The following is a 27,091-nucleotide window of genomic DNA, read 5'->3' on the forward strand; positions in this document are numbered from 1 at the left end:
GGGCTAGCTGACACTGGGAGGTGCTCAAGGATTTTGTCTCTCATGAACCTTTTCTAAGGCTTTGTAAATCACTGTGAGTCTACCTGCCAGATTCTCCCAACTGGATATGAAATAGATGGGGTCTTCCTGGGGGAAAGGAGAAGGGGTGGGAGGTGGGAGGTAGGTTGTGGGTGCAAGGGTCCATTGAGAGGGGTAGAGGGAATCCAACTTGTGAGTCCGGGCTCCTATTCAAGATGGGCATGAGATGGGTGGATGAGGAGCCGATGGAGCAAAGGCTGGATGGGGAGGCAGGAACAATGGGAGGAGCCTGGGAGGGAGAGCAGGAGGGTGGGGGATGTGTCCGCAGGGGTGGTCTAGCCTCTGGGAGCTCTGTGCTCCCTGCCTGGCCAGTGACTCTGTGCTCATCCTTTGCCTTCCCATGGACTCAGTTCTACTTTGGTCACTTTTTTTTCTTTCTGACCTAGGACTGGGAGCTGCATGTGAAAGGCAAGCTGCACGCTCAGAAATGCCTGGTCTTCTCTGAAAAGTAAGTGCAGTTCAGGAGGACAGGCTCATGCATCGGCTCAACACATATTCACTGAGCATTTACTGTGTGTCATACGCTGTTTTGAGTCCTGGGGCAATAGCAGAGACCAGAACAGGCAAAGTTCCTGCCCTCAAGGAGCTTATGCTTCACAGGGGCCAGAGAGATGATAAACAAAATGAACAAGAAAATTACAGCATCCCTGGTGGTAAATGCTAAGCAGAAAACACCGGGTAGAGGCGGGAAGTGTGTGTGCGCACGTGTGGAGGCGGGAAGTGTGTGTGTGCGCGCGTGTGCCTCCCTTTTCTGGCTTTCATATTTTTTCATTGTAGTCAAGTTCACATAGGACTTACTATTTTAAATACTTTGAAGTATACAATTCAGTGGCATTTAGCACATTCACAAGATTGTGCAAATGTTACCACTCTCTAGTTCCAGAATATTTTCATTACTCCAAAAGGAAACCTCATACCCATTAAGCAATCACTCCCTATTCTCTCTAAGCCAGCCCCTGGCAACCACCAATCTGCTTTCTGTCTCTATGGATTTGCCTGTTCTGTACATTTCTGTAAATGGAATCATATAATATGTGGCCTTTTGTGACTGGCTTTTTTTTTTTACTTAGCATAATATTTTCAAGGTATATCCATCCATGTTGTAATATGTACAACCTTTCTATGGCTGAACAATATTCTATTACATGTATTATCACATTCTTGTTTATCTATTCATCTTTTGATGGACATTTGGATTGTTTCCACCTTTTGACTATTGTGAATAGTGCTGCTAGGAACATTTGGGTATAGTTTTTGTTTTAACACCTGTTTTCAACTATTTGGGGGTCTGTACCTAGGAGTGGAATTTCTGGGTCACATGCTAATTCTTTGTTTAACTTATTGGGGAGCCGGTTTCCCTTTCTCGCCCTCTCCAGTGCTGGCATCCGGTGTATACTTGGTTCGGCAGAGGGAACATTGTGTGCTTCTCCTAACAGCACAGCTGTTTATAGCCCTGCTGGGAATGAAGGTGAGCGAGGCCCTACAGGTCAGCAGCTTGAAGCAGAAATGGGCTTCCCACAGGCACATTATGTCCCATCTTCAATAACCAGGACTTCCCTGATGTCCCCTTCTTATGCATATAGAAAGCAAACAGATCCCAAGACACTAAAATGCACTGGGCCTGCTGTCTGGAGTCATCAGTATTCTCTGAGATACTTTAGGCATAAAGCTTTGCTGATTATCAGCATGTCCAGAGGTATAGTCATGTCAATCACTAATAATATGTGAAGGGGAAAGGTTTGGTTTTCTATGCCTGCTTATGTCCTAATAATGACTTTTGATGTTAAGTTCTGGGTTTTCATCGAGTTTGTGTAATTCGTCATTTAGATTATGCCTCAAATCTTGGAACATCATACGTGCCCATTCCAGCAAGGTCATTTGCTCAGTCAAGCCCCACATTTCCTTTGGCTTCTGCGGGGACAACTGTGAGTACAGAAACATTTTCTCCAGAAATTAATGAAAATGATTATTAGTTTATTTATTTGTTTGTTTATTTATTTGAGACAGCCAGGCTGGAATGTCGTGGTGCAATAATATGTCACTGCAGCCTTGAACTCCTGTCCCCAAGTGATCTTCCTGCTTCGGTCACCTAAAGTGCTGGAATTACAGGTGGCCAAAGTGCTAGGATTACAGGTGTGAGCCACCATGCCCTGCCTCAAATACCTCTCTGTGTGCTGGTCACCCTGAAATGCTTGTTGCTTTCCCCAGCACTGTGTTCTTCATGCTCAGTATGCACCTGACATGCCACAGACTGTGAGGATGTTAACATCTTTTTCACTTAAAGAATAGAGAGTTGGCTGGCTTTTGAGGTCTAGACTCATTTATACCTTGTACCCTTCAATTTACCACTCTGGGAATCACACTCTCTAGTTTCCAAGATGATATCACCACTAGTGAGGTGAGCATGTGACTCAGGCAGCCCGGGAGATCATCATACTTGCTGGCCATAGATTGGTTCATGAATGGTGTGCACCTGTAATCCCAGCTACTTGGGAGCCTGAGGCAGGAGAATCACTTGAACCTGGGAGGCAGAGGTTGCAGTGAGCCGAGATCATGCCACTGCACTCCAGCCCAGGTGACAGCGGGACTCCGTCTCAAAACAAACAAACAAAAAACCATTTTCTCCATTGTCATTGTTATCCTCAAGCATTTGTATGGGCCTAGAGGTGCTGATCTGGCTTTGTGTCATTCAGAAAAACATCCCCAGACAGAAGTTAAGAGCTGTTTAATCTAGTTCATCTAGTATGGAAACACATGACTTAAGAAGCTGACATAAATCCTTAAAATTGAAGGCATTCCTGGACTTTCTAGCATTCAGCGCTGGCTTAGAAAAAAATAAGTTTGAGCTTTTTATGTTTTTTTAAAGACTATTTGATGTTTTATTGAAGTGGGTTATTTCCTAGGAGAAGGTAATTTTGAAGCTTGAACCAGAAAACGTGTGAAAATAAGGACTATGCGCTGAGCATTTGTTGGCCCCTTGAGGAACCAGTTAGTGCTGTATAATGTTTTTGTTTGTTCGTTTTTAGTTTTGCTGTCTCTACAATACACACTTTAGTCCTCCAAAGCTCCTAAGCTTCGTCTCTCCTTTTTCACCAATGGTGACAGCTCCTCTTCTCTCTGGGGTTTCAGTTGTTTTGTGCCACCACCCTACCCACCATCTGACTTCTCTTCTTCTTCCCTGGGCAGGAGAAAGGGGAGTGGGAGGAAAGCTGACTGTAAAACAAATGTGTTTGTCTGAACCCTCTGGAGGGTACCTGTTTGTATGCCTTAGCCTGTGCCTGTGTTTTTGTGGTGTGAGTTGCTGCAGCCTTTCTCTCTTGTCCTGCGAGTGAACACAAACTCACAAGAGCATGTCTCCACGTGCTGTCCCTTCTATGTGTTGGCATGCAAAACATCAGGCCAGTAAGCCATGAAGTGCAGCTCTCAGGCTCTGGGGAGTGAGTAAGTGGAAAAGCGGTGGTTCGTGATGAGATGTGAGGCCTGCCTGAGCCCAGGCTTCTGTTTATTCGTGTGCATTGATCTGTAATGTTGAATAGGAGAAGCGCTTTGAGAGAGTCCCTGTCTAGAAGCCCACATTTTGGTGAAAGAGAATTTTATGGTTTCCTTCTTTGCACTCTGCTCACTCAGAGCCACGCCCAGGTCAATGGCAGCTTCGGGTCAGTCCCAGGAGCCTGCAATGGCTAGATTCAGTGAGGCCTGTCCTCTGAGGTCAGATTCCTGGTGACATGACCTCTTGTCCTGATGGAGGTGTGGGCCATGGAGGAACTTCTGTGCTCACAACCCTGCCCTGAGACCCCACTCCAGGCACTGAAGGGGAGGGACTGTGACCACGATGGGGGAGGCTGGATTGGGTGTCAGGTGGGCAGGGGCCAGGGCTTGTAAATTGACTCCAACCTGGGATATGGGTACGGGGAAGAGATGGCATCAACTGAGCCCCTCTGTAAACCGGGGTGGATAGGGAGAGAAGAGACACAGGCAGGACATTCTGCAGTCTGTCCCAGGCCTCTTCCCCACGCTCCAGTGCTGCCCATTGAGCCAGAGACCCTTTCCTATGGACTTGGCTCTAGGGACCTAAGTTCAAGTCCTACTTCTGGAGCCACTTGCTGTGTGTCTCCAGGCAAGTCACGTTACTTCTCCGAGGCTCTGTTTCCTTAAGTGGGAACAATAATGCCTTTGGAAGATAAAGTAAACAACTGGATTTTCATCCAGCTTGTGTAATTTATTGTTTTGATTATTCCTCGAATCTCAGAACATCCCATGCAGCCCTGCAGCCCAGGCTTCTGGTTCAGTGGCCAGCACCAGACAGTGGGAGCAAGGCTTGGCATAGACCCAGTATTGTCTTGCCCTTGTGAGGATCAAATGAGATAATATAAGGGACAATGATTTGGGAACTGTCAAGTACATATGAAGTAACCATGGCTGCTGTTGAGTAACGAGCGCTTTTAACCCATTTTGGCTGTGAAGAGTGGAGGGGAACCCACCCTGTCTAAGGCTGGCTCTGTCTGCTGGCCACAGGATTTTGGCTGTGAAGAGTGGTGGGGAAACTCACCCTGTCTAAGGCTGGCTCTGTCTGCTGGCCACAGGATTTTGTCCAAGTCTTGGTATCAGTGTTCCCCTTATACAAATCTGTCTAGTAATACCCAGGGTCACCGTTGCTCCACCTTAGAGATGTTTTGAGGTTCCCATGAATGTATTTTTAAATTATGCACCAGTGGGCAAGCACAAGCAATCTGATGATTTGTGTGTTGATTCTAATTAATTCCTAGGAGCTCTGAGTGCAACTTCCTCCAAACGCCTAGAGATGGGGAATTTATCTGACTTGAGCCTGGTGAGAAGCAACACAAGAAACATTTTGCTAGGAGCTAGGAGGTGACAGAGACCTAGGGGACAGCTCTCTGCTAGAGCTAGGAGGGGACAGAGAGCTAACATTTTGGGAGCTAGGAGGGGACAGAGAGCCCCAGACATTGTAGGATGATAATAACAACAATAGCCAACATTTATGTAGTGCTCAATATGTTCTTAGCATTTTTGTTTTGTATTAGCTCATTTAATCCTCTAGACAACCCTGTGAGGTGAATACTATTATTATCCTTATTGTACAGTTGGGAAACTGAGGCCTAGAGAAGCTGAGTACCTTATCTAAGGCCGCATAGCTGGTAATTGGAGGTGGTGGGATTTAAACCTAGGCAGCCTAGCTCTGGAAGTCTTATTTGAAACCACTAAGCCCTGCAGCCTCTCTGCAAGGATCTGAGGGGTCTCTTCCTTGCTGTGATCCTTCTCTTTAGTAAGCGCCTCTCACCTCCTCCTCCCCCCGCCCCACAAGCCGCTTGGGAGGTTCCGAGGCTGCGTTGGAGGTGACAGGGACTTCTCTGGCCTTGGCCACTCAAGGATCAACCTGAAGAGGCCAGCCACACCTGGTATCCACATTCTTCTGCACTCGGACAGCATCTGCCAAGATGAACTCAGATGTTTGGAGGCTTTTTCTACAGACCCTGTGGAAGGGGAGAATCAGCATTTGTCTGGTTTTATCATTATAACTTTTGTGACATCTTGCTGGTCACATGAGCCTCCCCAAGGCTACCTGAGGGACAAGGACAAAGCCTGCCACAGCCAATCCCTACATTGTCAGTGGCTTGATGTTCATTCACATCCTTCTGTCAGATGCTGGTCCCCCGGTTTGCCATTGCCAGCAAATAGAATTGAATGCAGGTGTATCTGTCTTGAGGAAAACCTGAAACGCAAGAACATTGACATTTGAAGACAAGCTCAGAAATGGATAAATGATTAATCCACTCTTGAAAAATACTTTGCAAGGCTCCTTTAAGTAGCAGGAGAGTCTCTCAGAGAAACTATTGATTTTCTTTCTGCCTACAAACACCGACCTCCAAAGATATTACCTCAAAGATAAGGGGTGATTACTCTGTTGCCAAAGGATATTTTTCCAGGTTCCAATGAGTGCCCAGTGAGTTGTTTTTGCATATACATTTCTATTGTTTTTCTGCTTACAAAACTTATGCTTATTGTGAAAATGCAAACAGAAAAGAAATAATGAGGGGAATGAAATTCCCCGGTTATCTCCCTTTCAGCCCCCATAGAGATCCCATTTTCCTCCACAAGTGAGGTCTGGTCCTGTGCCAGCACTTTTTATGTCTGATTCCATTTACATACATCTTTTCAGAAACACATTTTGTTGAGTGAAACCAGGAACAGCCAGGACCCCGCCACTATCTGATCAGATCGCTAATGTCTGTGGAGCGAAGAGCAGTTACTGCCTCTAAAGCTCCCTGTTTTTAAGCAAGAGAAAATCAAAGTGACACGGAGCTCTGGAAATGAGCCTTCAGAATATATCCGAACTGCCACAAAATCTAAAAGGACCGCAAAGACCATCTGCCCCTGCCACCAAGCCCTTCTGGGGACAGACTTGGCTGCATTTAAACTTCTCCCACCTCTGTTGGAGTCTGAGTGTTTCATTGCCTTGTTTGTTTGTTTATTTTTGTTTGGGCTTTTTTCTCATTTTCTTTTCTTTTCCTTTTTATTGTTATTTATATATGTATTTATTTATTGAGATAGGGTCTCGCCGTGTCACCCAGGCTGGAGTGCAGTGGCGTGATCACGGCTTACTGCAACCTCCACCTCCTGGCCTCGAGTGATCCTCCTACTTTAGCCTCCAAGTAACTGGAACTACAGGCATGCGCCACCAGGCTCAGCTAATTTTTGAAGAGACAGGGTGTCGCCATGTTGCCCAGGCTGGCGTGTTTAGTTTTGACAAAGATGGGACACTGCACTGACAGTTGTATGCTGTGTTTGCTAGTGGTGGGGTGATTTGTGTCTGTCCCCCGCCCCTCCCATCCCACCCCAGGGTCCCCAGAGATGGGTGTTCACTTTCACTTAAGCTTCTGCCCTTTGAGGCCAGGCACTTTCCCCTTGGCTGCCTGAATTGACATAAACAGTAATCAGGTTTCTGGAAGGGGCCTCGGGGCCTTCTCAGCCTGTTAATAGTTTTCTTGTGCCTGCCCGAGGTGCACTTTCTCTGTGACCGTCCCTGTAAAGCCACCCTGCGGTTTTCACAGCCACTTTGGAGTTTATTTAGTGCCACTGTCACACATGGGCCACCCTGACCTGGGATGGTACACCGTGTTTTTATTATTTCTTTCTCGCCAAGACCCTGCACATTGGGGAACTTGTATAAATAAGGAAATGGAGGCTCAGGAAAGTAGAAATGTCTGTGGAAGGCCAGAGGTGTAAGTCACAGGCTGCACCCCAGATTACTTTCTGTTTCTAGAGCATGCATCTGTCTGTCCTGGCCCTCTGAACACATGGCTCAGAGCACTCTGGTCTCCTGACTTCTTTGAGCATGAGGACTAGTAATTGATGTGGCGTATGCTACCAGCCCCCTCAGCCACCATTCCAGCTCTGTCATTGCTCCTGTCCCTCCAGCAGGGGCCACCTTGTGCTTTTTCAAAGAGAACAAAGATGAGGATACAGGAGCCCTGGGTAGGTTTTGCTTCGGAATTTGTTCTTTTTACAAGTCTTACTTTTTCTTGTTGGAAAAGCAGTATGAACATTGTATAAACAATCTTTAACAGTAACAGAAATACAAAAGTCAACTTTGCAGAGAAAACCGAAGCTAAATGCTTTTATTATAAGTATATATCTCTCTAGCTAGTGTATGTGTACATGTTTCATTAGTAAAAGTAATTTTTTGGGCACAAATCAGATAATGTCATATAATCTGTTTTTTTTTTTCACTTAACATAAGCTTTCAATACATATTTAAATTGATTTCTAGACATCTTTCCACATCAGAACATAAATAGTTCCTATTTTATTTTTTAACTTCACTTTTGTATTTACCTTAATTTGTCAAGTCTGCAATTGATAGGTTTTTCCAGTGACATCTGAGTTTTAATCACAAATCTGCCACCGTTTAATTGACCACAGATTAAGGTCCTTAACTTCTCTCAGGTTTCAGTGTCCTCATATACAGAGTGGACCAGATGACCTCCCGATTTTAACGTTTTGTGACTCTACAGTTTCCAGGGATGTTAAAGTTGCTAAACAGGTGAATCGTCCAAGATCCATAGGCAATCCTGTGGATTTACCAGTAAAAGTTAATTCACTCTAAGTCAAAGCTAATATGCTCTATAAAATATTTGAAAGTATTAGTAAAGGCAATGTCTACCCTCCAAGTTAAGCCAAGATCCATAGCTATGGAATTCACAGCCATTTGCTATCTGCATAATAGGTTCAAAATCAACATCTTGCTCTCTGCATAACAGGTAATAAATCAACATCATGAGAGATAAATATTTGCCATGTCTGTTCTTAGGCATGTTTAGAACAAAACCAGCAAAGGCCCACAGACTCTGTGCCAGATAAAATTAGGTCACATCTAAGAGAGATCAGGCTGGAGCACAGAAGTCGTTTACTGAAGATGGAATCTACACTCCGCAGCTCTAGGAAGCAGTCTGAGAGACCTCTCACCCTGCAGGCCTGTTGCCGTAAGCCATATTTTTATTGCAACTCTAAGTTATTTGAAGTTGGGCCTCTTATTTGAACTCATCTGTGAAGCCTGTTTCTACCTGCACCAAGGGGAAATGAAAGGTCTCAGAATCTTCATATACAAGTCTGTTTGCTTCTTTTGCATTTCTCCCCAGCTATAAAAGAGTTGAGGGTCAGTTGAGAGGTCTGGGGCCCAGCCATATGAACCATCAGGAGCACCATCTGGTTTTAAAAGTGCAGCCCCAGCTTGTGAAAATGCACAGCCCAGGCCCCTGATCCCATGTGGGGGTACTCAAGGTCAGTGCTGGCTTGCAGGCAAGCTAAAGCCTCCCTGAGGCTGCAAAAGGATGATTGTCCCTTTAGCTTGGTAATTAGGGCTTTGGTCACTCCCCTGCAACTTAGCTGTCTTAGAGATGTGACCTCTGCTAGAAAGTTTTCAATGCACCTGTCTTATGTGTGGCTCCTGGGCGCTCAGCAGACAGAGCCCAGCAACACCTTGACCTGCCCTTCTCCCTACAGTATGTCTTTTAAAATTTATTTTTGATAACTTTTAATATATTTCAAACTTACAGAAAAGTTACAAAAAAGGTATAAGGAACTCCCATATAACTTTTGTCCAGATTAACTTCACTCCTCCTTTATATTTTGCCCCATTTGCTTTGTCATTTTCTCTGTATCTTCCTCTATCTATCCATCCATCTATCTATCCATCCATCTATCTATCTATCCATCCTCTGATCAGCTATGCATTTTCCCCTAAATCATTATTTTTAGAGTAGGTTGGTGACATTGTATCTCTTCGCTTCTTTTTAAGCTTGAATTTCCTAAGAATACAGACCTTGTCTTACATAATCACACCAATATTTTTCCCAATCCAGAATCATTGTGACATATCCTTTAACTGTTGAGGGGAGGAAGGAGATAAACATTATTTATAGGAGCCTACATAATGCCAGGTATTGCAGCAAAGCACCATACATTCATGGTGGCATTTCATCTTCCCAGCAGTCCTGTGGAATCTGTTTTTATCACCCCTGTTTTACAGACAAGCCAACTCGGGCATGGAGAAATTCAGTACAGACTCAGGTCTGTCTGATTCTCCCACTTCCCTGACTCTGGTACTTGGTGACTATAAAACTCACACTTGACGTGAGTCTGTTCTCAGAGAGGCCCCAGGCCCAGGTGTCTGTAGTTCATTTGTGTATCATCTCAACTCTTTCTAGCCACTGTGGCAGCACAATTATTCAGGGAGCTGCAGGGTTCATAAACAAGGTGCTCACTGCTTGGAGCTTATCTTCAGTCCTATAAAGATGAGACCACTACTAACGCAGACAAACATGTCTGAAAGATGAACATGCTTGGAAATGGATGCATGGTTAAACAGCCGATTACATGGAGAGAGAGGACAAACATTACATTCATTGGGACAGGGAGTGGGAAAGACATGGGTTTCCTGTTTATACTGAGCACATTTGGAGAAAGCTATCATTATCCTGGTTCTTGGGGTTTAGCTTGCCAAGGCGTCTGGGAGGAGTAGAATTTTAGAACTTAGAGCCACATAAGCATATATATTTTTTACATCTGGAAAGGACTTTAGACCTACAGGTCACCTCCCTCATTCCAGACATGGGGAAACTAAGGCTCAGAAAAGGAAACTAGTTTGTCTCTGTCATGCACCTAATCAGTGGCTGAGCTGGGGATTGAACCCAGATCCTCTGTTTTCTAGCAGGATGTTCTTTCCACTGGAAAGTTCCAAGCTTTTTATAGCTCAAGTCCCCTTTCATTATTTACTTCCACCCCCAGCAGCCACTGTCCCACATTTTCAGATTTGGAAAGATTTTGTCTGCCAAAGTACTTGTATTAATAAGTAACTAACTAGTGACCCATTTTTATTAATCAAAGACAGAGACACACCAATTAGACTTTCTGATTAGCCTAAGAGCTAACCAGTGTTAAAAGACAAATTTTAAATGAATTACATTTAACAGAGTTTAATTTAATTGGGCAGCCCTCAGAACCAGAAGAGGTTCAGAGAGCTCCTCTGCACCACGTGGGCAGGCAGCATTTATGGGCAGAAAACTGAAGCGAGGTACAGAAACAGCTTGATTGGTTACAGCTCCGTATTTGCCTAATTGGAACATGGTCTGATCAGTCGGCTGCCTGTGATTAACTGAAGTTTGGCTGCTGTGATTGGCTGAGACTCAGCTATTTGTTACAAAAGTACACTACTTCAGGCTTTCACCTAGTTGATGTGCTAAACTGCAGTTCCTTACATAAGAACTCAAAGTATGGAGGCATCCTCAGGCCTAATTGAATTTAACACCAGATTACCATATCGATAAAGAAACTCAAAGTATGACCTCAACTCGCATTTTTCAATGTCAAAAATAATGTTTAGCCCCCTGCTTCCTGTAGTATCACTACCTTCGAAGACCTTTAAGGGCTTATAAGAGAGCCCAGGTTGAGAATTAGTGCACAGCATGGTGATGCTTGCTCAAGGGCACTCAGGATTGCCAGTGCCTCTGATGTACAAACTATACTTTTGATGTACCACTCAGGGACCTCACTCCCCCTGTTTCCCTTCTCACTTTCCTCCCTACCTCCCTCCCTTTTTCCCTCATCATTCAGATCTCCCACAGGGCATAGGGCAAATATGCCCTGTGGCATATAGCAATGTTTATGTGAAGTGTAATGAGAGTAGAATAGAGTGATAATACTTACTATTCTACATCTCGTATGAATCATAGATGGTTTTGAACCTAAATGGACTTTAACAACAACCAAAAGACATTTCAGATCAATGGCAGAAAAGAACTTGATGAAGCATCCTAAATAAAATATTGACAAAAGAATAGAACACATAAAAATTAATTTATCTTTCTAACTGGATAGGATTTACCACATGCCCTGAAGCCAGACACCACACAAAAGCAAACTGTTAACCCAGAGATTCTCAAGATTTTCATTTCATGGCTCACTTAGAAAATAATCTGCTGAAGTAAATGGTTTAACTGAAGAAGCCGTTCATGGTTACTGGAGGAACTTGGCCTTCAGCCTGAGGGATCAATATCTTGGCACTCCCATAACCATTTGCAGTTGATGTAGCTCATAATTGGAAAGCTCCAAATCACTATTATCTGGAAGAATCTAAAAATCTCATTCGTATCTTAATAAATGACGACAAGGGAATTGGTAAAATCCGGCTCCTATTTCTGATTAAAATCTTGGAAGAGAAGGAACTCAGATGTCTTTTTAAAATTTGAGTGGAAATTTTAATTGCGGCCCATTCACTTTAGTGCCTTTGGGAACGACATCTACAGCATGAATACTTCTCTCTGGTGACCGGCAGCCACGAGGTTGTTTTTTCTACTACCCAGCAGCCGCAGTTGCTGTGCTGTGTTCCAATAAAAGCCTCTCGAGTTGTCCTTTCAGTCTGGAGGAGACAATGAGAGAGGCACTGGCCCTCATGCCTGTTCACTAGGCAACTGGATGGGCCAGGAGCAGGATAGGCCCGGAACTGCCTTGGGTGTCTGCTCCGTTGTCCAAGCATGCATTAGCACAGGCCAAGCACAGCAAAGTCACATGGGGCAGAAACGTGCCTCGCTAAGAGGAGACCAGGCAGAGCGCCCAGCCTCAGCCCTCCTTGTGATAAGCTCAGAGGACCAGCTACTCTGCCCTGCTTGAAAGCTCAGCTGTGTCTGCATCTTTATGTGAACACTCACACTAATGGGAGGCAAAGATTCTGCTTCTTAATAGCACTCCTCCTTTCATCTCTGCAGAAGGGTTCAGTCCTCACTAGCCACAGACTCAAAGTCTCCTAGCTGATGGAGAGTGCATTTGCACTTTAGGGAGATGAGGAGCTGCTCTGGGAGCTGCCTGAATCCTTGCTCCCCTTTGGGAAAGTGCTTGACCTCTGGACATTGCAGAGTGGGAGGTCGGAAAGAGGCACTTGGGCTTCTACAATTCAGGGCTGAACCATAAAAGGAAATTCTTATGGACTGTAATTGTTTTCAGCTCAAATGAGACAAACGAGGGCTTTTCATGGTAGAATTACCCAAGTATTAGCCCTTGTTAGGGATGATATCTTAGACTTTCCCCCTATATTACCTTAGCAGAGTCGGACCCACATCAAATGTAATTAGATGTTGAAGTTCAGTTTAACATAGAAAATTGTGATTATGCAAATGGAGACTATGCTATTAGAATGTGTTTCAGGTTTGGAAAATTATATCCTTCTCTTCCACATTGGGTTGGCTTATGGTTACTAATTCTTGACCCTCCCAGAGACTCTAGGCTGATTAAGGTTTGCACAAAACAGACAGACACACTTCCTCCCTCAAGGAGCTTTGATTAGGGCCAAATGGTGGCTTCCAAACTGTATTCCTTAAAGGTGCCTTTGAGACTGCCAGGTGGGGGTGGCGCCAGGGTGCCAGACCCCAAAGTTTGACCCGAATAGCTCTTTTATTTGTTGAATACATTGGTATAAATCAGTTTTATCTGAAGAAAGGATTCCAAGCTGAAAATATTTTGAAAACCACTGCCCTAAACCACAGGTTGTTGCTGTGAATGTCAATGCATATATATTACATTCTCATAAACTTTTCTGTGTTCTTTTTTCTTTATTGGAATTGTAAGTCAAGCAATATGAGGTATATATGAAGAAGGTTCAGCATGTCTCATCTTACTGCCTTCCTCTGAAGATAACCAGCACTGACAGGTTGATATGTATGCTCCACATCTTTGTCTGTTTGTGCTGACATTCTTTAAGCATTTTTTATTGCAAAAAATTTTAAATATACAGAACAGTAGAGACCAGTATAATTAATCCTTGTATACCCATCACCCAATTCCAGTAATTATCAAAATTTTACAACACTTGCTTCATCTTTTTTCATATATTTTTGTTTTGTTTTCCAAAAATGGCATCATGGTACACATACCCCTTGGTAGCCTGCTTTTAACTTAACAATCTGTCTTAAAAAGTATTCCATATCACCAAGGTGAGAGAATCACTTGAGGTCAGGATTTCGAGACTAGCCTGAGCAATACAGCAAGACCCTGTTTATACAAAAAATAAAAATAAAAAAATTAGCTGGGTGTGATGGCTCAAGCCATCAGTAGTCCCAGCTGTTCGGGAGGGCGAGTCGGGAGGATGGCTTGAGCCTAGGAGTTCAAAGCTGCAGTAAGCTATGTTTGTGCCACTGCATTCTAGTCCGAGTGGTCCAGGAAGATTCTGACTTCTTAAAAAATTATTCTATGTCAGCACATTTACCTCCTTCTTGTCATGGGTTTGTAGTTTTCCATTGTATGATTAAACCATCATTTACTCAAACATTTCCCTATTGTTGGACATTCAGGCTGTTCCCAAAATTTTTTGCCACCTAGTAAATTACTGTAATAAATGTTCTTGCACATAAGCCATCACATATTGGGGTGCTATTATTTCTATAGGGTACATTTCTAAGAGGGGAATGGCAGGATCATGGGCTCTGTATACTTTGTTTTATTTAATATTGCTAAAGTGTATTCTCAAAAGTTTATCGATACTCAACCTCCCACTAGCAACATACGGATATGCTCATTTCCTCATATCCTCCACAGCCCTGGTTGTTACTGCTTATAAAAAACATTATTGCCAGGCGCGGGGCTCACGCCTGTAATTCCAGCACTATGGGAGGCCGAGGCAGGCAGATCACGAGGTCAAGAGATCAAGATCATCCTGGCTAACATGGTGAAACCCCGTCTCTACTAAAAATACAAAAAAATTAGCCGGGTCATGGGCGCCTGTAGTCCCAGCTACTGGGGAGGCTGAGGCAGGAGAATGGCGTGAACCCAGGAGGCGGAGCTTGCAGTGAGCTGAGATTGCGCCACTTCACTCTAGCCTGGGCGACAGAGCGAGACTCTGTCTCAAAAAAAACAAAACAAAACAAAACAAAACAAAAACATTACTGTGACATGGTGGTGGACGCCTGTGGTCCCAGCTACTTGGGAGGCTGAGATGGGAGAATCACCTGAGTCCAGAAGTCAAGGCTGCAGTAAGCCGTGTTTGCACCACTGCCCTCTAGCCTGGGCGATGGGAGTGAGTCCCCGTCTCAAAAATATATATATATTATGAATCCTTTTGTAAAGAGATAGAATACAATTGATATTTTATGTGTGTCTGTGAATGGATTTTTTCTGCACTAATTTTGTAAATTATAGTTTTACAATCATTGTTTGGGGGAAAGATAGCCATTAGGAATGTCTGGAAGAGAGGGGAAAAGGGAACCGTCTTCTGAAGACCGCGACTGATCCTTGTTGCTATTAGTTTGCACAGCGGAAAGGGGCTGGCCGCGTGGTGCACATCTGCAATCTCCCTGAAGGAAGCTGCACTGAGAATGACGTCATTAACCTGGGGCTGCCCTTCGGAAAGGTCACTAATTACATCCTCATGAAGTCGACTAATCAGGTAGGTCTGGGTATTTTCACTCCAGTGTAATACCACACATTAGTGAAAGGGAACGATATAATTTTTGAAAGAAGTCATTCTTAACATAAAAAGCTGTTGCATAGCTGGCCTTCTGTTGGCATGGCATAGACGTTTTTGCTGGTGTTGTTTTTTTGTTTCCCCTAGTTTCACTCTATCCTTCTAGTGATGGATACAGGCCTTTGTGAATTGCCTAGAGGTGAGAGGAGGTGCTTTGGAATGAGGTGCTCATTCACCTAGAAAGGGTAATTGGCACACCCAAAATAAAAATCTATGGATTTTAATCTCTTCACTGTGTTGTCAACCCCCTGAGCTAATGCTATAGTCTTATCTTCTAAGCCTATCCTATCTTATGACCTGGATTTGGAGCCAGCCAAGAACCTGGGACTAGGTATTTTTCCTGGTCCTTGATGTCAGCAGGAGAGTAGGAGTGTAAGAATGGATGGATGCTTAGTAAATCTAAGGAACTAAGAATCCTTAACCTGTAGGAGTTGACTGAGCCCTTTGGGATGGAGTACCTTTGTCTTCATTTCTAAAGTCAGGTGGGGAGTTTATGCTCCCAACAGTCAAAAATCAGAATATTTTATCTTTTAATGAATATTTTTACTTTATTAATCAGAGGAACAGGAATAGGAAAAATTCTTTTCTTAAAGAAGGCTGAACTTTGGAGACTCATAGCCACATCAGGTCATCAGCGATCTCTCTCCATCAACCTGGCGTGAGACTACTCACTTGTCTCTGTTCCTACTTCTCAGAAATTCTATTTTGGGTAAATGCACAGAATTCAGCTTGTAACATTGATGTAGTAAGAGTCCCTATATTAGTATTATTCCCATTTGACAAGTGAGAGCTAGAGGTGCTAAAATGTTTATCAAGAAAGAGGCACTTAGAAAGCTGGGTGGCAGAATGTGAAATAAAACCCTAAAGAATCTTGACTTCTTAGTCGCCCACGCTAATGTCATAGACTATGACAGCATGGAGAAAAGCCGTGCATCTGAAATTCAGAAATAAATATGAGAGAAGGAAGGGAATGAGCTTATTTAGACCATTTAGTTTAAGGAAACGAGAGAGTTAGGGGCTCACAGTGAGGGCTTCCCTGTCACTGACCCCTTTTCCCCTGTAGCACTGAGAAATCAGGATCAGTATATTGTCAGTATAGTACAAACCAAACAAATCCAAGAAACAATAGCAGCAACAAATTCACCACACCAGCTACTGGGGTAAACTGATGCACAGTCAAGACAGTCTCTTTGGAACTCTCAGTAGACACAGATTGAGTGGAAAAGCCCATTTCTCTGTGGTTTATCAGAGCAGTTAAATAAAGAAGAAAGATGCTGTGGAAACATAATTGGGGAATTTTCCTTTTTCTGTAACTCACGACAACATGGCCTTCCTTCAAGCCCAGGGGTTCGTGAATTTTGAATATGTTTCTGTCTTTATAAGGAAAGTAAGAGCTCAAGTAACCAAAGCTTGTGTCTCTTGCTGTCACCATCACCACCAAATAGCACGTTTTATAGGGATCAGCTCAAGGCCACATATGCAACTGCCCCTCCAGGGAAATGTGGGTTAGTGAACTCTCCCATCTCAGAGGGATTCTATGGCATGATGTAGCCCGGGACAGACACACATAATTAAGAACAATGTCTGGTAACCCTGGGGATCAGGAAAGGGCCATCTTATAATGAGCTCTTTTGGTGATGTTTATAAAAAGGTCTCTTTGAACAGATGGGATCAAAGAGATCTCTTCTTTATACTGACTTTTTTTTTCCTTTTAAGTGAGGTATAAAACACATACTCTACAGTGTGTAATGTACACTCATCCTACATGCACAATTCCATTAGTTACACGTGTACACCCATATAGTTAACACCCAGGTAAAGATATAGAGCATTTCCAGAATGTCAGGTTTCTTCATGCTTCTTCTCCATCAGTTCCCCATCCCCACCTGAGAGAGAAGCTCAATGCTAACTCCTGTCACCATTGATTAGTTTTGTCTGTTTTTGAACTTCATAGACATGGAATCATGCCTTGTACTGAATCTTGTTTAAGACCATTAAAGTCAAGTCCAATGAGTGTCCTTCCTTTCTTTCTTAGGCCTTTTTAGAGATGGCTTACACAGAAGCCGCACAGGCCATGGTCCAGTATTATCAAGAAAAATCTGCTGTGATCAATGGTGAGAAGTTGCTCATTCGGATGTCCAAGAGATACAAGGAATTGCAGCTCAAGGTAAAGCATTATCTTGTTCATTCAGTCATTCAACAAGCACCAGATGAGTTTCTCCTCCTTGTTAGGCACTGACCTAAATGCTGGTGGAAAGGAGAGGATAGGAAAAGATTCAGAAATGACACACTGCCTTTGAGGATCTTGAGGCAAACCATTGCAGCATGGCGAGAAAAGTGCTTTTGAGGTAAATACAAAGTGCAAAGAGGCATTTAAGTCTACCTGGGAGCCAAGGAAAGTTTTCCAGAAGAAGATGTTTACAGGGGAACTAAGTCAGAAGGGAAAGGTTCTGGGAGTTCCAGGCATAAACGCTTGAATACAACCTTCTCTACCTATACAGACCTTCAGTAACTTTTTCTTCCTCTGTCACCCCCTTGATCTCTTGCTCTCTTCTCTCTCCTTCATATTTACGTCTTAAGCCTCATAGAAGCCCTTCTAAGCAGTCCTTGGCTGAATTGGCCACTGTCGGAACTCGGGAATGCATTCAAATAGTTCCAAACCAGGGTTTGCTTTTGTTTTAGCTGATCTACATTTCTTTCTTTTCTTTCCCTTCTTTTTTGTTTTATTGTGAAGTATAACAGAACACACAGAAAAATGGCTGATTATACATTGTGCGGTTTAAAAAGTAATAATGGGTGAGATCTCATAAACCCCATAAAACCACCACCAAAGTCAAGAAGTAGAATATAGACACACCCAGAAGCTCCTGTGAGTCCCTCCTCATGTTCAACCCCTCCCTGTCTACTCTCCTGACTTCAACGATAATCATATCTGTGCTTTTCCTTGTAGTTCTACCACCTGTATATGCCTCCCTAAATATCATGGTTTAGTTTTGCCTGTTTTTGAACTTTACATAAATGGAATCATGCTGTGTTCTTACAGATCTTGCTTCTTTCATTCAACATGATGCCATCCATGTTGTTGGGTGTGTCTATTTATTTTCATTGTTATATACATTTCCATTGTATGGCTATACAATTTGTCCATTCTACTGTTGATGGACATTTGAGTTGTTTTAGGGACAAGGCTAATCTGAACCTTCTCAAACATGTCATCCTGGTATATATGCACTTGAGCAGACAACTAGAGGTACATACATAACTAGGATTGAGATAGCTGCATCATAAGGCATGCTTACCTCAACTTTCCTAGATGACAGCAAGCTCTTTCCAAAATTAGTTGTCTCACATTTATACTCCTCCTAGTAGTGTATTAGAGTTTTCGGCTGGGCGTGGTGGCTTATGCCAGTATTCCCAGCACTTTGGGAGGCTGAGGTGGGCAGATCATGAGGTCAGGAGTTCGAGACCAGCCTGGCCAACATGGTGAAACCCCATCTCTACTAAAAATACAAAAATTAGCCAAGCATGGTGGCAGGCGCCTGTAATCCCAGCTACTCGGGAGGCTGAGGCAGGAGAATTGCTTGAACCTGGGAGGTGGAGGTTGCAGCGAGCTGAGATTGTGCCACTGCACTCCAGCTTGGGCAACAAGAGTGAAATTCTATCTCAAAAAGAAAAAAAAAGAGTTTTCAGTGATCTACATTCTTGCTAACACATTGTCTTGTCCAACTCTTAAATTTTTGCCTATCTTGGAGAGTATCATGGTTTATCAGAGTTTTGTTTTGTTTTGTTTTTGAGACGGAATCTTGCTCTGTTACCAGACTGGAGTGCAGTGGTGCGATCTCCGCTCACTGCAATCTCCACCTCCCAGGTTCAAGCGATTCTCCTGCCTCACCTCCGAGTAGCTGGGACTACAAGCATACACCACCACACCTGGCTTTTTTTTTTTTTTTTTTTTTTTTTTTGTATTTTAATAGAGACAGGGTTTCACCATGTTGGCCAGGATGGTCTCAATGTCCTGACCTCATGATCCACCCACCTCGGCCTCCCAAAGTGCTGGGATTACAGGTGTGAGCCACTGCACCTGGCTGGTTTATCACAGTTTTGTATTTTATCCTCCTAATTGTGCATGGAAGTTGAGCACTTTTTCATTGTTTGTTGGCTGTTCCATCTGGATCTTCTTTGATGGGATGTTTCTTTTCAAGTCATTTGCCCATGCTTTTCTTTTGCATTGTGTCTTCTTATTGGTTTGCAGGAGTTCTCTTAACTGGAGCACCAAGTCTATTTGGATTTCTTGTAATTATTGCTATATTTGTGTTTAAATCTACCCTCTTATTTTGTACTTTCTACTGTTCCATTTAATAGGGATTTTCCTGTTCACTTTAGCTCATTCCACATTGACTTAGGATCCATTTTGTCCAAGACCCACAGGCCTTAATCCACCTTCAAGGTTGAAGTCAGAAGACAAAGGCTCAGTGGCTAGGACTGGCATTCTGACAAGTCTCCATATGTAGATGGGTACTGTGTCAACCAGCTTCCAGAGTCCTGAATCTGCTTTGCTTGCATCATTGCCTCTAAAGTTCCTTCGCTAACAGTTCTCCTTCCGGCAGAACTTGGCTTTTTTTTCCCCCCGCCAATGAAAGTATATTGCTTCTTTCAGACAAGTAAGGATCCCACCCCATTCTGTATCCAGCCAAAGTTCCTGTTCTCCTGGATTCTCCCCCTCGGGGCTAGAATTGAATTTCTACACTAAGTTCCCAGTGGAACTTTGGTCTCCAAATGAGAGGTTGTCATAAGTTTCTGATTAAGATTAACGGCAGTAATCGGTTTCTTAAAGTACCAAAGCATAGTAATACCTTCCTGAGGGAGATAGTTTGGGGTGGTGCAAAAAACACGGGTTAAAGAGGTCAGATGGTCAAGTTTTGCTTTCAGCAAATGTGCACTGAGTGCTCACCGTGGGTGGAACTGGGCCAGGTGCCATGGAGGTAGAAGTAGCAAGCGGGCGAGGAGCTCAGTCTGGTGGGAGTAAAAGCAAATAAACAAAGAACCACTGACAACCATGTGACCTATCCCAGATTGGAAGATGGTGATGTCAGCCTGGGCTCTACCACTTCCTGCTTTGGTGAGTTTAGAAGAGTTGCTTAACCTCTGTGAACCTCAGTTTACAGATCAGGAAAGGATTATACTTTGAGTAATTTGGCTTTAAGCATTTTTTTCATATATTATCTTTTGAGTCTCATAATTCACCATACCCTGTGAGGTGTGTAGGGTGGATAATAGCAGTAATTATAAGAGTAAAACAATAACAATAATATATACCTTTAATTGAGTCCTGGTACTCTGGAGCAAGTAATGTACCAAGCACTTTACATACATTATTTAATCCTGACATCAGTCCTGTTAGACAGCTATTATTATCTCAGTTTTACAGATGAGGTATCTGAAGCTAATAGAAGTTCAGTAAGTTGCCCAGGATTGTATTTAGCTACTGGAAGAGCTATGATTAAAACTTAGTACTGTTTTGGTTTTGCACTAAAGCTGCATTGTTATAGTGTGTTATTATGATCTCTGTTGTCTGCATGAAAAAAACCCTGAGAAATCACGTAATTTGCTTATAGTCACCCAGCCAAGAAGCAGCAGAGATAGTATTATAACAGAGCTTCTCGAGCTTCAGTGTGCTACAAATCACTCGGTGATGTTGTTAAAACGCACTTTGATTCAGCGTGTCTAGGGTAGTGCTGTTATTGCGTATTTTTAACAAGGTCCCAAGAGATGCTGCTGCTGGTGGTCCTCGGAGCATAGTTTGAATGGAAAGGGCCCAGAACACATTGTTTTCTGATCTTTAGTAGGGCTTTTCTGCTCCCCAAGCTGCCATATTCCCTCTTAAGGTCATTGTGAAGGTCGCATGGAATCATAGATGTGAAAACAACTTAATGTATGTTTCAACTACATAGTAATGCATGCTTTATGGTCCCTATGTTGATATGAATCTCTCTCTGCAAGTAACAGAAATTCATCTCCATTAAGCCTGTTGGCTTAAGTAAAAAAAAAAAAAAAGAAAGAATTTATGGATTCATGTAAATGAAAAGTCCAGGAGTAGCTCTGGCTGCAGATACGGCTGGATTCAGGACCCAGAGACCCTCATTAGGACTTGGTTTCTCTCCACTCTGCCTTCTGCTCTTTTGGCCTTGTTTACTGGGGGCTCCCTGGGGTGGGCCGTTGCAGCCCAGGCTCTCTCCTCTAGGTGGCATGATAGCTACAGTGACCTCAGCAGTTCTTACTCCCCCTTCCATTTCCTTCAACAAGAAAAGCCAAGAGTTTTTTTCCTAGAAGCTCCCACAAAAGTCCTGAGACTTTTGAGAAAGTAGCTCTGACTGGACTAGCTTAGCACAGGGGCACATCCCTAAATTGATCTCAGGCCAGGGCTAGGTCATTCTGTGATTGGCTGGACCTGTGTCATCTGCTACATCCTCAGAGCTGGGGCAGAGACCCACCCAGAGCTCTGGAGCAAGATGAGGGAGGAACAGCTGCTATCAGGAGGAAGGACAGTGGCTACTGGGAAGGTACAGGGCAAACACTGTATCCCTGTGTTTCTCTGGGCCAAAGGGGCTGCCTGTGAGGTCCCACCAGGGTTTGCAGAGGTGGAGAGAAATTCTGATTGCTCTTTCTCCTCTAACTGTATCTTTTGCTCACCAGGCAAAGTATAGGGAGAGAAAGGAGAGATTTTAAGGTATTTTTCATTTCCTCTCTTGAATATTTCCTCATGCACCTATCTTATCTCCCCATATACTTCCTGTGGCAAAGGTTCTGTTCCTCAGCTTATTTGAGGCAGAACCTTTCCCTTGATAGATGTTTAATAAATATGCAAAATGAATAAGAAAGAGAAAATCTGAAGGAACAATAAAAAGTGAGTAGCCTTCTTCCTACAGACCTGGACAAGACGATTGGAATATTTTCTGGGTTGTTCTATAGAAACTTCGTCAATAAGTATGGAATCATAATCTCTTTGATGCAGAAGTGAACTTGGAATAATGTAAACCAGTGTCTCCCAGTCACTTCATCAGAGAGTCATCAGGGGATTTTTTGTCGGAGGAGTCCTCTTGCCCAGAGATTCTCTTTAGTAGGCTTGGGGTGGGAATGAGACTCCAAGGTGCTTTTGAGGGCAGAGGGCCTGGTTTCAGAGCCACTGGTCTTGCCAGCCTCCTCACTACAGAGAGGGCTTCTGGCCCTAGGAAGCAGTCTTATGAATGGTCCATGGTGCTCTCAGTTGGGAAGATGATTGAGAGTCTTCTCTATGTACTGATAGTTACAAAGCATACAAGGCATGGTTCTCACTTAGGGAAGAGTTCACTCTCCAACTGGGAGACAAATTATTCTCGTGCAAAATTACACAAGATTTAAACATGAATGCATAAGTACAGGGGCGACCAGAAGTTCCATGGCAAAAGGCAGTATGACTGAGGGGTGTAAAAAAGGGAAGAGATTCCTAAATGAGGCCTTGAAGAAAGGGAGAATTAGCTAAAGAGAGACAGGGCTTCCAGGTAGGAGTCAGGCGAATGACGATATCAAGCCTAGAAAGCCTGGTAATGTTGAAACAGTCGGGGCTGCCTTGACAGGATCTGGCTTAGATGAGTTCTGGGCTCATCTAGAAGGTTTCAGTGTCTTCCTAGGACTCTTGAAGTGTGTGAAACAGCTGTGGAGTTGTCAGAGGGCATGAAACTCTCCAGCAGCTCCCTTCATGTTGGCCAAGCACTCTGTGACTTTTACAGGTGTAGCCTGCCATGCCCTGAGGCTTTTGGTGGATGCCAGATGGGCCTCATTAACCCATCTTTACAGGTAGAGAAAGTGAGTTTCCCATAGGCAATAAGCCTTGACCCAGGGTGACCCAGCCAGGTGCGGGCACAGCTGGGGCTACTCTTCCTGGGTTGAGGTTCCAAGTGGTGGTGCCTCCCTCTTAATATGCCAGCACTTTTCTGGAACTGCATGGGGCTTGGAATCTCAACCTTGTCTTAAAAGCAGCAAGATGTGTTAACTCTGAGCACTGTAGATGGTCCCTTGTGGGACTGTTGAGCGAGATCATTGTCATCGCAGAATGGATGTAAAGATAACAATGTCTGACATTTGCTTCAAAATAATATAGGAGGTGGGGAAGGAAGGTGGTGAGTACGGATGTATATTAGTCCATTCTCACACTGCTATAAAGAACTGCCTGAGTCCAGGCCGGGGTGGCTCACGCCTGTAATCCCAGCACTTTGGAAGGCCGAGGTGGGTGGATCACTTGAGGTCAGGAGTTCAAGACTAGCCTGACCAACATGGTGAAACCTAAACTAAAAATACAAAAATTAGCCAGGTATGGTGGCAGGTACCTGTAATCTCAGATACTCAGGAAGCTGAGGCAGGAGAATCGCTTGAACCCAGAAGGCAGAGGTTGCACTGCACTCCAGCCTGGGCCCACAGAGTGAGACTCCGTTGCAAAAAAAAAAAAAAAAAAAAACTACCTGAGACTGGATAATTTATAAAGAAAAGAGCTTGAATTGGCTCATGGTTCCTCAGGCTGTACAGGAAACATGGCTGTGGAGGCCTCAGAAAACTTACGGTCATGGCGGAAGGCAAAGGGGAAGCAGGCATGTTTTTTGTGGCCAGAGCAGGAGTTAGAGTGGGAGCAGGGAGGTGCTACACACTTTTAAGCAGCCAGATCTTGTGAGAACTCTATCACGAGAGTAGTACTAGGGGGATGGTGCTAAACCATTAAAAACCACCCGCATGATCCAATCACCTCCCACCAGGCCCCACCTTCAACATCTGGGATTACAATTGAATATGAGATTTGGGTGGGAACGCAGAACCAAACCATATCAAGATGCAACAAGATTGGTCAGCATCATTGACTGAAGATGGGTAATAGATTCTTCGGGGTTCAAAAACCATTCTCTCTACTTTTGTGTATGTTTGAAATTTTCTATAATAAAAAGGTAACCAAAATTTTATCATAGACCTACTCTTTTCTCTCCCATTTCATTTTTTGATTACAAAGCTGTAATCACCTTTGTTTCACCTGCCCTCTTTATGCCTTTACCCACAGGATACAGAAGCTGGTCAAAGAGGAAGGTTGAGAGAATTTTCTTAGGGCTTTCAGAAGTCAACTCTCTTATTTGAAAATCTTTGGCTACTTCTGTCCCCTTTTCAGATGGCAGCTGACAGCTGGTCCACAGAGCACCAAACAATTTGCAATTACCACCTAAAATAGCAGAACCAATGCTCTGATCCTCGGGAGAGATCACAATACCTGTGACCGCTAGCCCCAGCATGTAGTATTTGCAGATTCATATTCATTCTCTGCAGCCACCTCCTTCCATCTCTCCAGCCACGCATCTTGAGATGGGTGTTAGGCAGCGCCTGCTCCATGCCAGGCTCTGTGCTGGTTCTGGCTGTGTGAAGACTGTCAGCGCAGGAGGCCCCTCACGGGGGACCTGCGATCCGGATAGAAGTAACTCCAGGAGGTATGGGCTGAAAGCGACCCCAGGAGGACGTTCTGTCGTTAAGAAAATAAGGGACAGAGGAAGGTTTAAGCCAAGGAGAGGCTCTTCTAAGTCCACTCTAACTGCACCTCTTTGACTCCTGGGAAACTGCATGGGCCACTAGAGGATGTTTTCGTCTGCAGTGTCTGATCAGCCTGTTCTGCCCCTCATTGGGGGCACCCCTGAGGGGAAGGGCCTGGGGGTGCCATCTGTGATAACCAAGGTGCAGAAGGGACCGAGAGCTTGTGGAATGCCTCTGGCCCTGACATTGGCCTGACCTGCTCCTGCCCCCATGCGCCTGAGCCCCACCCTCATAGTCACTCTGCCGTGGGTAATCTGCAAAACCTCAGCCGCTCCCTGCCAAGACCATCCTCCTCCCACGTCGGCCTTTCTTGGATCTGAGCTGGAAGGAATAACCAGGAGAATATGAAGTTCCAGAAGAGCAGAAGAAAACTGGAACCTTGGGGACTCTTTTTACAACAGAAAGCTCCCCATCCAATTCCCATGGGGAATTTTATTTTTATGTTCTGAAGAGTTGCCAGATACATTTATCCCAGTTTGGGGACACATTCTTTAGCCTTTGTCCATTCTAAAGTGGCAATGCAAACCACAGATTTGGGAGGGACCTGGGGTGTGGCCTCCCCGGTGATGGCAGATCTCATGACATGATCTTGGTCCTGATGGCTCCCACCAGCTTTCCCAAGCTCCGCTGCTCCCTTGGTGCCTGCTGTGACAGGTCCTTTCGGGGACTAGCCATCCCAGTTGGCTTTCCCTTGATGATACAGTAGCCGGAGTCACTTGTGTGGCCCAAGGTGGGCAGGCAGGAAGAAGACCCACTTGGTGGGATCCACATTAAGTTCTATCAGCTTCAAGTGAGCCTTCTTCTTCTACCCCAAGTGACAGCCGACCCTGGCTGAAGGACCGGTGGTCTCTAGCCACACGGCGGGGTGGGAGGAGACATCCTGGACAGCAACTTTCTTCTTGGCCAATGCCAACAGCCTTGGCTTCTATCCTTGTTTGGCCTTGGTCTGAACAAGGTCCAGTTTAAGCAGCTGAGGTGCTGGAGGCCAGTGCGAGTCTTGGGTGATCTGGTTATTTGTAGGTGGCACTTTCAGGTGCTTTATAAAGGGTCGATCTCTGCAGCTTCAGTTTGACATAAGGGACCATTTGCCAAAGTTGTGGTGCCTTTTCTGGTGGACATCCTGCCCAGTGCTGAGTTCCTGGGCCTTTTCTTGAATGGGGGATTGGCTGACTTCTAAAACCTCTGACTTATTCACGAGCACAGATGAAGGAGTCACTGCCTTCTCTTTGACATTCTTTCACTTTGCATCTCCGTATGACAAGAGGTGAGGTCCCTCCCTCACTTGAACATTTTATGTCTCTTTTCTGTGTACTAGCCCTGACCTCTCTCCCTGAAACTGCAGGCAGCTCCTCCTTCATTGTCACCTTTACTCTGTTTTTCCCAGCCCAACCCTCTATCTCAACAATAACAGATAATCAGCCACGCCACTTAGAGCACTCATACTGTGCTAGTCCAGCTAGATCACATCTCTGGACCTGAGTTTCCCATCTGTCAAATGAGATACATGATGCTTTTTAACATTTGTATGGCTCTTATTGCATGATTTAGCTGGGCGTGGTGGTTCATGCCTGTAATCCCTGCACTTTGAGAGGCCAAGGCAGGAGGATTGCTTGAGCCCAGGAGTTCAAGACCAGTCCTGGCAACATAGCTAGACCTTGTCTTTTATAAAAACTGAAAAAATTAGCCTGATGTGGTGATGAGCCCCTATAGTCCCAACTGCTTGGGAGGCTGAAGTGGGAGAATCACTTGAGCCTGGAAAGTTGAGGCTTTCAGTGAGCTGTGATTGTGCCACTGCATTCCAGCCTGAGTGACAGAGCAGGACCTCGTTTCTTTAAAAAAAAATTTTAAAAAGATGCATGATTCCTTGCAAATTACATAGAAAAAATCAAGGATAAAAAGCAGTTGATTAAATTTAATAAAACTCATTATCAAAAGTTTACATAGACTGAGGGTTATTAGCCTTGGTCTTTAAAAAATCAGCTTTTTTTTGAGATATAACTCATATTCCATAAAATTCGCTCTGCTTGATACATTTGTATTTAAAGGATGAATTTTGCATCATCTTTAGGAAGATGCTCCTGACTTGCCTTTTGTGCTTGTGAATTTTTTTTTAATCGTTTATTATTTATTTATTTTGGTTATCGTGTGTCCATTCTGGGTTTAGGAAAGGGCTTTGGTTGGGAATGGGGGGCTGGGGTTAGTCCTGTCCTGGCATAGCCACCGTCTGATGATTTCAGGGAAGGATGGAGCCCTGGTTGCCTACTATTCTCAGCTGTGGAGCCCGACTCCCAGCTTATGCCACCCTCCTCACAGATTTACTTTGAGCATCAGCTGATGCCTGTGCATGAGGTGTTGAAGGGGGCACAGGGCATGGAAAGCATGGAAAGG

The 27,091-nt window shown here is 44.2% G+C and overlaps 1 protein-coding gene across 4 annotated transcripts in view; it reads left to right on the forward strand.

The window, feature by feature from the left end:
• Positions 1-27,091, forward strand: part of RBM20 (RNA binding motif protein 20) — a 196,653-nt gene that overhangs the window by 139,674 nt on the left and 29,888 nt on the right. For all 4 annotated transcript variants that reach the window (XM_065521408.2, XM_045361513.3, XM_045361514.3 and 1 more), the window contains exons 3-7: positions 465-526; positions 1,455-1,546; positions 1,906-2,003; positions 14,888-15,028; positions 17,142-17,273. In XM_065521408.2, coding sequence (XP_065377480.1) covers positions 465-526; positions 1,455-1,546; positions 1,906-2,003; positions 14,888-15,028; positions 17,142-17,273 — 525 coding nt within the window. The remainder of the gene's footprint in view (positions 1-464; positions 527-1,454; positions 1,547-1,905; positions 2,004-14,887; positions 15,029-17,141; positions 17,274-27,091) is intronic.

The sequence above is a fragment of the Macaca fascicularis genome, chromosome 9, assembly GCF_037993035.2.
Source record: "Macaca fascicularis isolate 582-1 chromosome 9, T2T-MFA8v1.1".
NCBI lineage: Eukaryota > Metazoa > Chordata > Mammalia > Primates > Cercopithecidae > Macaca > Macaca fascicularis.